Source organism: Camellia sinensis, chromosome 7, assembly GCF_055761805.1.
Source record: "Camellia sinensis isolate YWXY chromosome 7, ASM5576180v1, whole genome shotgun sequence".
NCBI lineage: Eukaryota > Viridiplantae > Streptophyta > Magnoliopsida > Ericales > Theaceae > Camellia > Camellia sinensis.
In genome coordinates this window covers 151473663-151488801 of record NC_138967.1, presented here as the reverse complement: position 1 = coordinate 151488801, position 15139 = coordinate 151473663, and the positions used below count along the sequence as shown (strand labels likewise).

At 34.0% G+C, this 15139-nt stretch overlaps 1 protein-coding gene across 12 annotated transcripts in view; it reads right to left on the bottom strand.

Moving 5' to 3' along the window:
- Positions 1 to 15139, bottom strand: part of LOC114320718 (putative leucine-rich repeat receptor-like serine/threonine-protein kinase At3g14840) — a 251004-nt gene that overhangs the window by 50552 nt on the left and 185313 nt on the right. For 9 of the 12 annotated variants that reach the window (XM_082879574.1, XM_082879578.1, XM_082879581.1 and 6 more), the window contains exons 1-2: positions 3520 to 3775; positions 2912 to 3059 (exon numbers count right to left, since the gene is read on the bottom strand). The exons of 2 other annotated variants lie outside the window; for them this stretch is intronic. In XM_082879574.1, coding sequence (XP_082735700.1) covers positions 2912 to 3059; positions 3520 to 3673 — 302 coding nt within the window. In that variant the 5' untranslated portion in view covers positions 3674 to 3775. Of the gene's footprint in view, positions 1 to 2911; positions 3060 to 3519; positions 3777 to 15139 lie in introns of those variants that run through there. One more of the 12 variants, XM_082879583.1, reaches the window with a different exon arrangement.

Below are 15139 nucleotides of genomic sequence, written 5' to 3'. Positions count from 1 at the left end.
TCCAAAAAATGTATGAACTACACACCACTATTTAATGTTGATATATTACACACAAAAAATTAAACATGGTTATTTATTGATTGTCATTATGTTTTGATAGTTCCCATGCATCAAAATGTTGACTGTACGTGATGACGTGAATGTGAATGTTTATATCAGATGACGTTGTGATAAATGTGATATTAAAGTTCACATCAGCATTGCATCAAATTACACAACCACAAGTCTCAACTTTTATTTGAATATAAAACAAGACTTTACGTGATGACGTGAATGTGAATGTTCACATCAGATGGCGTTGTGATAAAGGTGATGTTAAGTAGGGGTGAGCAGCGGATATACCGATCCGTCAAAACCAACCGAACCGAAGTGATCCGATCCGCCATATTTTGGACGGATGCGTGATGACGAGCGGACGGTTGCTGATTGATTTTCTCCAATCCGCCAATCTGGTGGATGGATAGCGGATTTGAGATTCCTTTGGCTGCAACCGAACCGCCAAACTGCGAGCATCCCTAATAATTTATAAGACTTTGTGTTTTCAGTTTGTTTAAATATTTTGTTTGTGTTTTCAATTAAAAAAGAATTTAAATATTCTGTTGAAAAAAAGTTTTCAACTTGAATATCTTTTTTGAATTGAAAAAAATAAACGTATTATTTATCTATACTTTTTGGTTTTTAAATCTATCTCTAAAAATAATAAATAGAAAATATGATATATGGTGGTTGATTTTTATTTTCAAAAATAGATATAGATGTAACAATAAAAAGACATATAATCTCTACTACTGCTATGTTCATGGTTTTGGTGGTTTGAATTGTTTTTACATTTTAAGAACCATAGATTGTAATACTTTATGGGGATGAGGCATGCTGTGATTGTAGTATGTGGATGAGGCATGCAGTGATTGTGGTATGTGGATGAGACATGCAGTGATTGTGATATTTTAAAGTTTAAACTTTCTTGCTTTGGATGAGACATGCAATGATTGTAATATTTTTTTAAGTCATTGACTGTAAGTGCACAAGTTGAATTATGTTGAAAATTTATAAAATTTTAAACCACCAAACCGATTTGCATCCATCCGCCAAATCGCGAAACCGCTCAATCCACATCCGCTGAATTGGCGAACGGATGCGGATTGATTTTCTCCAATCCGCCAATCTGGCAGACAGATGGCGGATTGGAGGTTCTGTGGCCGCAACCGACCCGCGCCCACCCCTAATGTTAAGGTTCACATCAGATGAAAGAAAACGTTCACATTATTTTTAATGTGTTGTCAATTAAAAATATATTCACATTATACAATAATATAAAATAATAGCATCAATGTTTTTTAATTTGTGTATAGAATTTCCTATGCCTTGCTTCTTTCCCTTCTCTCTCCTCCCCCAATATTAAATATCAATATTTAATATAAGGGCATAAGAGTCTAAGAAAATAGTGTAAATTAAGAAGAAAAAAAAAAGATTTTATGGAATAAAAGTATAAATACATGGGGCTAAGGGGTAGTTTGAAATGATCTAATTAAGTACACTTTTTGACTTTTTATGAAATATAGATTGGGTATAGGTTGGGTTTGAAGTGATGTAGTAGAAAAGTGATGTGACTTAAATAGGATAGTGACTTTTTGATTTTTTGACTTTTTTAGGTTATGACAAACAAGACCTAAGTGGTTTAAAAAACTCATTCATGGGCTTCTTGAATTAGAACACTTCTAAATATGATTTATTAATAAAAATCTCATAAAAAATCAATAAATTCTAAAAATAATTCAAAAAATTAAAAACGAATAACATGTTTTAACTAAAAATACTTTATTCATTTGGCTTCAATTCAAAATTTGACTTATTTTTTTTCTCTTTATTTTAGAAAGCTCACTAAAAATAAGTTGTAACAAAAAGGTTAAACATCTAGATTTTAAAGAAAATTTATTAAAAATTCAAAAAAATCGGTAAAATTATCAAATAACATGATTTACTTGAATAATTACAAAACTCAAAAAGTAACAAAAATACCAAATGGCATAATTTATTTTAACCTCAACTTATTTTTTATAGCCCGAAGTACTATATATATTCATAATTTAAATGAAAAAGTCATAACTCATAACACTCTATTATCTAAAATAAATAAATAAATAACTAATTCTATAAATATAAAATTTGAACAGAACTAGACGGAATCCTCTCATTCTTTTCGGGGCCGGAGCTACGCCTAATGTGCTGGGGTCAGTTGACACCAGTGAAGTTTCAAAATTTTGTAGAGTATATATAGGACTTTACCAAGAAGTTGGGATTTTTATAAATTGACCCCAGTGAAACGATATGCTAATTTTGTTAAATTCTTATTTGTTCATAAATGGACCCCAGTAAATTACTTGTAATTAGTTTTGTCAATGTAATTGACAATATATAAAATTTAGAAAGTTTCTTGTAAATGTTAATGTCATATATTTGAATATTATATATATTTATTTTTACTAAATTTATTAACCATGAGTATGCTACTTCAAATAATAAATAAATAATAATAATAATAACAATAATAAGAATAATAATAATAATAAATGAGACATCAGTCCTCCTTAGCATGACGGATTGAAAAATAAAAATAAAAATAGAACACTTCTACTAACATGTCCTATTGCATGACTATGTCAAACACGTATCAAACACTAGTACATGATCTGTGAAGGGATGTTCATGCGTCATATTTGTAGGCTATGTAAAATTTAATAATTGACCTCGCTGAACAAAATTTGTGGCCACGCCATTGAATCTTTCTGGTGGTACTCACCCGCATTAACAAGTTTATTGTTTAGAATTTTTCAGAAGGTAAAAATAAAGAAATAATAATAAAAAAATTTAATAAGTTATGAAAAGGGTGAGGGGGGAGAGAAAGACATACATCATGGTAATATGGCAGAAGGTGGAGGAGGTGCAATTACAGGTGACATTATTATCAGTCCCCTCAGCCCAATTGCATGGATTTGCTTCTCCACTGAAGTTCCAATCATTATTTCCCAATGTCTTCCCAATTTGCTTCAAAGCTTCCACTGTAGTAAATAATAATAACAATAATAAATCAAAATAATAATAAAGCAAATCAAGAAAACAAATCAAAAAGCACATACAATTTTTTTTATTATTTTTATTTCTTCTTTTCTCGGCAATGTTACATTAATGAAAAAATAATAATTAAAATGAGTGGATGGTACTTAAATCTACACCACACAGTCTATGTACTTGTATGACACAAAGAATTTCTTGTTTTTTTTTATTGTTTATCTATATGCATATACATATAGAGAGAGAGAGAGACAGTATAATGTTAAATTCACACCATTAAGCAAAAAAATAAAAATAAAAATACAGTAGGGGTTTAATTATTATTATTATTATAAATTTTTACCACACAAAATTTTCTTTTATTATTATTATTTTTGGGTATACTTTCTGTGTTTTAATTATGTGTATATAGCATATTTTTGATACACATGAACATATATATCATACCTTCATCAGGGGGGAGAAGAGTAGCTGCCGAGGCAAAAGTTGCTAAGTAAATGAAGAGAATAAGTGGAGTGAAGATATGTGGGAAAAACATGTTGAGAGATGATGATGATAATGATGAGAGGAAAGAGAGCTTCTTATGCATTTGAACATCCATTCTATTGCATTACAAATGGCTGATGAAGGGGGGCTCCTATTGTTTTTATCATGAGAGAGAGAGAGAGAGAGAGAGCTTGAAGATGACACAAACATAGAATTGGGGGACAGAAATTTCATAAATACACTATAATTAAATCTAAGAGACTAAGACCAAGAATCATTCATAAAATCGTCTCGTGCCAAAAATATTAAAAAGAAAATTTATTTTTTTTAAAAAAATTAGGATTTAACTCATATAATAACATAAATTTTGAATTTTAATTTTACCAATTTAAACCTTAATATTTTAATTTGTTTTCAATTCAAACTATCTCCCTATTTTTATTAAGTAAATCTGACAAAAAAAAAGAAAAAAAAGAAGAAGATATTTTAGTCATTAAATTCAATATAAAATATACATAAAATATTTAAAATACCATTTTTTGTTCAGTTTAATGACTAAAATATAATTTTTTATCAGTTTTATTTAACGAAAATAATCAAACGGTTTAAATCGAAAATAAATCGAAAGATTATGACTTAAATTGATAAAATTAAAAGCGGAGGGTCCATTTTAGGGATATTTACCAATAAATCTCATCTCATAAACAAATACTACAATTAGTTCCAAGTTTTTTCTATTATAATTTGTTAAGTCTTTATTAGTGGAGAGTTTCTTTTCATGTGGTTCTATTTTTTATTTTGATAGTATTTTGGTGGACAGTTATATCATTTTATTAATGTGACAGGTATGATATGATACTCCAATGTGATAGGTATTAATGTGACACTCCAACGATAGGACACTCCAAAAAAACTAAAAATTTCGTAGTGTAGTTTTTCCAAATGTGACAACGTGGCGAGTATGATGTGACACTCCAAAAAAATCAAAAATTTCTGAATGTACTTTTTTCAAATGTGATAACGTGACAGGTATGATGTGACACTTAAAAAAATAAAAATAAAACTCCTTAGTATTAAAAACTCTTTAGTGTACTTTTCCTAAATGTGATTCTAACGTGACGAGTATGATGTGATACTAACAAACTCTTTAGTCTACTTTTTTCAAATGTGACACTCTAATATGGTGGGCAAATGAGTCATTACACATCCAAAAAAACTAAATGAATCACAATAAAAAATATGGGACCATATAAAATACAAGTCCAAAATATGAGACTTATTGGTCCCTTTATTTTATTATAGGGATGAAACTCTAAATATTTTTTGCAAATAAAATATAGGGAAAATTATACCGGTGGTCCCTTTATTTTATCCCTTGTGTCATTTCGATCAATACACTCGCAATTGGCTCAATTTTGACCTTTAATTTTATATTTTGTTTCAGTTTGGTTCAATTAATAATATTGTCAGTATTTTTTAAGGAAGATTATTACTAGATTGGTTGAGGTTAACTAACTGAGTTGAGTAACTTTATAATTTTGTTCTTAAAAATATGACACGTGATACTTATGTGCGTATTTTTTATAAAAAATGCTAAGAGTTATAATTAATTAGATTAAATTGAGACAAAATCATAAATTCAAGATCAAAATCAGGCCAATTGAAAATACAGGAACAAAAATAACATAAGAAGTAAAGTACAGGAACTACTGTAATTTGTCCTAAAATCTACACTTTGATTTGAAATTCTAAACAATTTTCTGATAATTTTTTCTTACTATGAAAAATTTCAATGTAACAATGGTACCATATTATCGTTAATATATAATATCATCCTTCAATAATAGAATTGAACCCTTCCTTTTAAATATAATCACCTTTTCTGACTCATCATATTAAATGACACATATGCATAGTTATAGTGATAGTGGGGTAAGCCATGCCTCCTCCACAAAAAGACTAAGGCCTCGTTTGGGAACAGGTTAATTTAGTAATTTTTTAGCTAATTAGCTAAAAAGGTAGGTAAAAAAAACTTGTATGTTTGGGATGACTTTTTGACTAATTACGAAAAGCTGTGCAAAAAGTAGAGAAAAGCCGTAATTGTTGACTTTTTGGTATGACTAATTGGCTAATTGGCTAATTGAGTAACTTTTTGGCTAATTGGCTAAAAAGGTAGCATCCCAAACGAGGCCTAATTATAATACAATAAAAATGCAAGACACTTTACAATAATCTTCAACCCAGTTTGAGAAACTAGGAGACCAAAAAACATCTAAAAGGCCAAAACTGGATAAAACATAGGATTTGCCAATATAGTTGAAACACTTGGTTTTAGAAATACAAGTATATGTTGGGGAAAATAGATTGTTTCTCACAAATAAAATCAATCAATGAGAATAAAAACTAATGCAGAAAATTTAAATCAACGATGACACAAGAATTTTTACATAATTCCCTTAATGTGAGGTACGTCCACGAGATCGAAATTTGATTCCACTATCAACTAAGAGTTTTCAAACGATTACAAACGAGACACGAATGGTCTCACAAAACCACCCTTAGCGGAATTCCAAATAATCACAAATAATCAAGAGGATAGACCTCACCAAATAAATGAACAAAAGTCTTTAAAACAGAGTTGTAGAAGACCACAAATCTGAACCAAACTAGCACTTTCAAGGTATAATCGAATTTGTCAAAATGACCAAACACAGTGAAGCAAAGCAAAGCAAAATATACAACCACTATGCCAATGAAAACAACCAATTGAACTTTCACCAACTATGCTGCCACATAAACCAAAACCTACCAAAAATAATCATCAATTCAATTTGTAGCAGTCGCAACACTTCCTCGGAGAAAACAAAATAATGCAAGTTGTGAAAATATTTTTGATTCCTGGGCTTTTTATCAAAGCCCTAGCTGTTACCAAATAGATTATTAGATACCCATTAGGCCTCCAAAACTTAGATATAATTTATTGAAAATATATTATAACCAACGCCAAACCAAATTAAATATTTTAATAAACCAATTGGGTCCCATACTCCACTAAGAAGATATACCCAACAATTCTCCCCTATCGACTTAGCTGGAGACATCAACCATACCTGCGAAAGTTTGACATTTCAAATGTTTGTCTCTCGACAAAGTCTTACTCAATATATCCGAAATATTATCATATGTGTAAACCTTTTCGAGTTGTAACAGTTTCAAATCTAACACATCATGAATCCAATGGTATCTCACATCAATATGTTTCAATATCGAATAAAAAGTGGATTTTTACTCAACTAAATAGCAGTTTGACTATCACAATAAAGTACATACATTTCTTGCCTCAAACCCAACTATTGCAAAAATTTCTTCAACCATAGCTTTTCCTTGCAAACCTCCGTAATGACGATAAATTCAGCTTTGGTAGTTAAGAGAGCAACCCATTTTTGTAATTTAGACTGCCATGCCACAGTTCCCACTGCAAAACTCATCACTTACCCTGAAGTAGATTTCCTAGAATCAACATCACCGGCCATGTCGGAATCTGTGAACCCATCAAGCATCGGCTTACCATTCCCAAAACATAAACACACCTTCAAAGTCCCTCGAAGGTACCTTAGAATTCATTTTATTGCTGCCCAATGTTCTTTACTCGAATTAGAGAGAAAACGACTCACCATACCAACAGAGTGAGCAATTTCCGGCCTTGTACAAACCAGGGTATACATCAAAAAACCAACCGCTGAAGCATAAGGTATTTTCAGATCTCTTCCTTTTCTTTCTCACTTGCAGGACATTGATCTAAACTAAGCTTGAAGTGACCCGCAAGTGGACAACCAACCGGCTTTGCTTTATCCATGTTGAACCTCTTAAGAACTTTTTCAATGTAGCTTTCTTGAGACAAACAAATCAACCCTTTTTTGAGATCAAGAACAATTTCCATACCAAATATTTGTTTTGTCGGTCCCAAATCTTTCATAGCAAAAGAATTGCTCAACTCTAACCGGAACTTGTTAATCATGGTAGTATTTTGACCCACAATTAACATGTCATCAACATAAAGCAAAAGAATAATAAATTTGCCATCTGGAAAAATTTTCACAAACACACAGTGATCCAAAGTGGCTTCAGAAAAACCATTATTCTTCATGAAAGAGTCAAATTTTTTATACCATTGTTGCGACGCTTGCTTGAGGCCATATAAACTTTTATTCAATTTGTAAACAAATTTCTGCTTCCTTTTTCCACAAAACCCTCCGGTTGCTCCATGTAAATTTCTTTTTCAAGATCACCATGAAGAAATGCGGTCTTTGCATCAAGTTGTTCAACTTCAAGTTCATACTTGCAGCCATGCCAAGTACAACCTGAATAGAAGACATCTTCATAATCGGTGAGAAAATTTCATCAAAGTGAACACCTTTCTTTTGCCCAAAGCCTTTCACAACAAGGCGTGTCTTGTACCTTAAATTCTTGCCATCAATCTTCAATTTGAAGACCCACTTATTTTTTAGAATTTTCCTCTCCTTAGGCAATTTCACCAAACCGTAAGTGCGATTTTCAAATAAGGAATTCATTTCCTCTTCCGTGGCCTTCTTCCAATCACCTTTCTTTGCATGCTCAATTGCTTCTTGGTAGCTCTCGGGCTCTCCTTGATCGGATATCAACACAAATTCATTGAAAGGATAACTTTTTGAAGGTTGTCGATTCCTTGTAGATTTCCTCAACTCAAGTTGTGGGGGCAGTCATTGAGTTGGATGCTTTTCCTCAATTTCGGGCTCAACTTTATTTGGCATAGCATCATCCTCCACATCTTCAATAGGTGGCTGCACATCTCCCCCATTTTCATCATTAACTGAAGATAAAGGAGACAGATCCATGTCAATAAGATCACTAGATTTTGGCTTCGGTTGATCACCTTTGCCAAAGTCTTCAATTGTTTGGTCTTCAAGAAGTACAATATCACGACTTTTAATAACTTTCTTATCGACTGGATCCCACAATCTATAACCAAATTCATCATGCCCATAGCCAAGAAAAATACTTTATCTTGACTTGCTATCAAGCTTGGACCTTTCATCCATTGGAATGTGAACAAAAGCTCGGCAACCAAACACTCTTAAGTGCTTATAAGATACATCTTTGCCAGTCCAAACTCTTTCGAGAACATCACCATTCAAAGGATAGGAAGGAGACAAATCGATCACGTCAACCGCTCCTCACTGCCTTACCCCAAAAGGATCTTGGCAATTTAGCATGTGAAAGTAAACACCTTGTTCTTTCCACAATGGTGCGATTCAACCTCTCAACAACATCATTTTGTTGAGAAGCCTTTTTAACTGTCTTTTGATGCTGAATACCTTGGTTGCAATAATACTTATTGAATGACCCAATGTATTCGCCACCATTGTCTGTTCGGATGCATCTCAATTTCTGCCCTGTTTCTCTTTCAACCATGGCTTGAAAATGCTTAAACACATCTAGAACTTGATCTTTAGTTTTTAGTGCAAAATCCCAAACTTTCCTTGAAAGTACCAAAATAAAGAGCACCACTATGTGTTCTAACTTTTAAAGGACCACAAACATCCGAATGAATCAACTCCAAAATATTTTCTTTTCTAGAAGCAACATTTTTATAAAAAGAAACTCTATGTTGTTTACCTACCAAATGATGAACACAAGTTTTAAGATGTGTACCTTTCAAACCAGGTAGAAGCTCTTTCTTGAATAAAACTTGCAGCCCTTTTTCGCTCATGTGCTAAAGCCACTTGTGCCACAATTTGGTAGAAGTATTATCTTCAAGTGCATTGACAACACCTTTACAAATATTTAATTGCATCGAATAAAGTGTATGAGTTTTCTTGCACTTAGCCACCACCAAAGAACCCTTTGTGAGCTTCCATATTCTATCACCAAATTTGTTGTTGTAGCCTTTATCATCTACCTTCTCGGTAGAGATCAAATTGAGGCGAATGTCAGGAACATGCCTCACATCTTTAAGCAACTTGCAGCCCAAATTTGTTTCCAAGCAAACATTATCCATGCCAACAATCTTGGACAAACCTTCATTACCCATTCGAACACACCCATAATCTCCTTTGGTGTAGGTAGTGAAGAAATTAACTCGAGAAGTCACATGAAAAGAAACATCGAAATTAATCACCCAATTGCTCTCTTGGCCCACAAAATTTACACAATCATCTTCATAAACGACCATGAGATCACCATTGGTAGTAATCGCCATTGTGTCTTTTTGCTTCTTATCCACACTTTTGTCATGCCTTTTCTCCTTGTTCTTAAGCTTTCAGCATTCTCGCTTCATGTGCCTTTTTGCATAGCAATAATGGCGCTCAATGTATTTTTTTAAAAAAGAACCATCTATTGATTTGTTACGGCTTTGATCACAACCATAAGGAGTCTTACTCCTTCCCTTTGTTTTGCTTCGGCCTCTCATAACAAATGAATCCGAATGAGAAGAACCCGCTAATTTTCTTCTAGTTTCTTCATTCAACAAGATACTAGTGACTCGGCGTATTGTGACAATTCCATCACGTGCTGAATTACTAATTGTCACAACCAAAGTCTCCAAACTTTTGGCAACGAACTAAGTAGCATCAAAGCCTGCAACTCATCATCCAAATAATTTTCATAGAAACAAATTGGTTAACAATACTCTTTATTTCATTCAAATGTTTCGGAATAGGGCTGCCATCTTTATATTTTAAATTAACCAAATTTCGAAACAGGAAGGCGTTATTGTGGCTGATTTTTTGTCATAAAGGCCTTTTAATTTTTTCCAGAAATCACGTGTCGAAGTTTCAGTAGGAACATGATGAAACACATAGTCATTAATCCATTGACAGATAACACCGAAGTCTTTTCGATTAAGACTTTTCCATTTATCATCTTTCATACCCTTGGGTTTGCCACTATCACCCTCAATGGGTCCATACAAATCTTTACAAAATAATAGGTCCTCTATTTTAGTTTTCCAAGTTACCCAATTTCTTTCACTGAAGCTAGACATATGACCCACATTCCCTTACAGTGATTTACACAAATAAACATATCTAAATAAACCGTAAGCTCTGATACCATCTATTAGGAAAAATAGATAATTTCTCACACGTAAATCAATCATTGGGAATAAAAACTAATGCAAAAAAATTAAATCAACGACGACACAAGAATTTTTACGTGGTTCCCTCAATGTGAGGTACATCCACAGCATCAAAATTCGATTCCATTATCAACCAAGAGTTTTCAAACGAGGCACGAATGGTCTCACAAAACCACCCTTAGATGAATTCCAAATAATCACAAATAATCAAGAGGAAAGACCTCACTAAATAGATGAACAAAAATCTTCGAAACAAAGTTGTAGAAGACCACAAATCTAAACCAAACCAGTACCTTCAAACTAGAATCGAAGTTGTCAAAATGCCCAAACACAGCAAAGCAAAGCAAAATACATAGCCACTATGCCAATGAAAACCACCAATTGAACTTTCACCAAATATGCTACCACACAAACCAAAACCCACTGAAAAAAATCACCAATTCAATTTGTAGCAGCCTCAAATAATCACCAATTCATTTTGTAACAACCGCAACACTCCCCCGAAGAAAGCAAAACAATCCCAGTTATGAAAATATTATTGATTCTTGGGCTTTTTATCAAAGCCCTATCTGTTACCAAATAGATTATTAAATACCCATTAGGCCTCCAAAAGCTAGATATAAGAAATGGAAAATATATTATAACCAATACCAAACCAAATTAAATATTTTAATAAACCAATTAGGTCCCATACTCTACTAAGGAGGCATACCTAACAGTATCTACTATATATGCATTTTGCAACACAAATATTTGAAAAATCCTCTAGATGTACTAAGCGTTCATTTGTTGTAAATCGATTCCAAAAAGAAAAAAGAAAGTAAGAAAATGTAGACTGTTATATTGCAGGGACAATATTAAAATGAAAACCAAACAAGAGAATTTGTACCCATTTCTCTATTCTCTATTTGCACAATAGTCATAATTCAAATTGAGCGGCCAGCAATCAATAGCAGAAGTAGAAGAAACAGTCGACAATAATTCAATTAAGCCTTCATTCATGTCTGTTAATTAATTGTTAAATTAGAAATATGAAAATGGAGATGGTAAAATAATTGAATTTACTACAATTTTAAGGTTTCCAAAGACCGTGTTCCATTGTGTCTTTGCATAGTAGGAAGAATCTCCACCAAAGAATACCTAAAAGCAAGACGATAACAAACGCTACTGCAGGGACGATTCCAAGCACAACACCCACAGATATGCTGTTTCTATTTTGTGATGGCTGAGGTAAATAATCTGCGTGGAGATAGAAAAAAGAAAAACATTTGAACCCAATTAATTGATAGGAAAATGAATGAATTGATAATTTGTAACTATAGCGATTTTGGTCATAGACCCGACCTATTTGATATTCTAGACACAGGTTTCATGATTTTGTATTGTTGTTCTTGTCTTATTTCTCCTTTCCCTCCTTGAGTTGGCTATTGGGTTGTATAGGTTGCGTTTGGAACATGTTGGTTGCTTGGTTTGTTGCCTAGAATTTTACTCCTTTGCTCGAGTGTCACTTCTTGCACTTGAGCGGTAATCTTTTTGTGTCTTGGCGCTCGAGCGTTGCTTCTTACGCTCGAGCAAGATTTGTGAACTCTCAGTACTTTTACAGGTTTGCAAAACTACTAGAAAAATGTATTCTACACTCGAGCAGTGCTTTCTATGCTCGAGCGGCCTTTCTTGCGCTTGAGCGTTGGTCTGCTGTTTGCAAAACTAATGGAAGTGTGTAATCTACGCTTCAGCGTCACTTCTTGCCCTTGAACAGAACAACTTATTGTCTTTGACGCTCGACCGTTGCTTCTTGCACTTGAGCGGACTGTGCGTATATTTGTCCAAGAAGAACACTTTTTACATCGCTTTCTCATATCTTTCTCCCACAAAATCATAGATCTAGAGCTCATCCTTCTAAAACTCACACTCTCTTTACATTTTCAACTAGATCTAGTAGTTTCTCTACCCATGTGTCTTTGTAAAAAAATAGAGCATCTTAAGAGCTCTATTCTGGTCTGAACAAAATTTGGTTTCGGCATCTTTGAAGTTCCTCCATTGCTTACTTGATCTCTAGCTTCGAGGTAGGGACTTTCTACACTCTTCTATGAGTTTTAACTTCGTTATTTGTTGGTGTGTAAATAACATTGGAATTTGGGATGATTTTGAGCAAACCTAGGGTTTTGGTTTAAAATCAAAAGAGGGGTTTGCAAATGTATGTATTAAAAATGGTTATGGGAGTAGATGTGAGGTTGTGTTGTGATAAATTTGTTGATTTTGATACCCGGGATGGATTTTGGAAGAAAATCGAGTTTTGCCCTAAATTGTCCCAAATAGCTGTTTCGTGTAAATAAATGAAATTGGTATTGGGAACATGAAATTGGATGAATGTTTATATAAATGGTGGAGTTGGATATGTGTTACGTCTCACCCATGGAAATTTGGATAATTTATTTGTCTTGGAGATTGTATATCTATTTGGCCTATTGGTGGAGGATAGCTATGTTTGTTGTAGAAATTGCATGAGGATTAGGTGAATTGAAACTAATATCTTATCTGTTGTCATTGAATATAACTATGTCTTTGATACATTTTAAATGTATGATGTTTGGGAGGAGAAAGGGGATGTACTCCATGTTTGGGAGAAGAAAGGGGATGGACTCCATTGAATTAGGTTGGCTTGTGTGTCCAGGGTGAAAGTCCTGAAAATTGTGCATATACATGAGTGCCAATTCCTGTAGACAAAATATCCGTAAAATGGAAAAATGGAAGTATTTATATAATGGCTATGTGGGTTAGAGACCCATTGATTTGTACCCTCAGTTTGGTTGTCTGAATGAAATGTTGAATGGCTTATGAATTAAGATACAAAGTTTGGCATGGCGTGGTTTTGTAAAAGAGTTAGAAATGATTTTATCATGGACATTGGATATGCATATCATACTTATATCTTTGTTAAGATTCATGCATTGTGTTAGATTGCTTTTACTGGGTTTTGACTCTCCCTATTTGGGAAAAATCATTTTCAGGTGTCGGTGATATGCCTCCTCCAAAACAGTAGCTTTGAGGGCTTTGGAGCAAGAGCTTCTTTTTTGTTGTATTTATTTTGTGTAGCCAACGGCTTTAATTGTGTTGAGCTAGACTTATTTTTGCTATAACCAAGCAATGACTTGGAAAGATGTAAGCCTTCAGGGCATATGAACATCTGTTTAGTTTTCATTCATTTTACTACTGGTAACACATGCTGTAGACCCAGGATGAGCTATTTATAAATGTATATTGCATGTGTCACCTTTTTTACATTAACTTTGATTAATGGAAGCTTATCGTTTCATTTATGTTACCTTATACTAGTTATCTCGGGTTGAATCATTATAATTATTTCGGTGCGTTACAACTTGATATCAAAGCGTACCAGGTTTGAATACTTTGGGTACGTGGGAAGTGGTCATTGCTACAATGGGTTTGTCTCACTTTATAGAGACTTTACTATGTATGATGTGCTTACATGATAACATGCTTATGTGGTTATATGTGTATGGAATTTAGTTTCTAGGATGTTGATTGAGTCTACGGGTTTGTAAAAGTCCTATTAGAAGAGCGCTTGATCACTGCTGTTTCTAATTGGAACTCTGGCAACGCCGTGGGACGGTCATTGGCTGGAAATGAAATTCGTATGTGTTTATGTGACAACATGCTTATGCGGAGTGAATTAATGTTGTCCATCGCATTAGAACGCGAGTGAGTTAGCTTCTGCACATTTGTAAATGTTTGTGTTACCTTCATTAGGATGTTAGGATGTCGACGTGGTGGTGGTAGGCATGGTAGGCTTAGGAGGCATGAGGTGCCTTTATTGGATGATATTCCAGCGCAAGAAGAAGGGGTTGGTTAGGCCAATGTGGCTGAACTAGTGGGTCAGCAGGCCATAGGCACCTTAGCCCGCAAAATCGTTGGAGCATTGCGGGATTCTATGGATATTCTTAGAGCTAAGAATCATGTCCAGACCCAAGTAGGTGAGGCAAGGCCGTCTTTCTTGAAGCGGGAGTTTTTCCAATCGAATCCAGATAAGTTTTTGGGTGATCCCAAGGAGCCACTGAAGGTGGATGAGTGGCTAGAACAAATAGTGAAGACGTTCAAGATGCTTGGCATTGAGGAGGACTAGTTGAGAGTGACCTTGGCATCCTTTCAACTAAAGGGACATACGGGGGTCAGTGGTGGAAGTATGCGCTTGGGGGCATTGGGATGATCTGGGAGGCTTTTGTTTATGCCCTCTAAGATAAGTTCTTGCCTTCCACAGTTTGGGAGAAATCGAGAGATCAGTTATCCAATCTTGTGCAGTTGAACACTCTAGTGGCCGAGTTTGAGGCCACATTTACTAGCTTGTCAAGGTTTGCCCCAGAACTCGTGGCGACTAAGGAGCACCATTGTTTAGAGTTCGAGAAGAGATTAAGGACCGGGCTCATGTTCAAAGTGGTCGGGGCAATGATT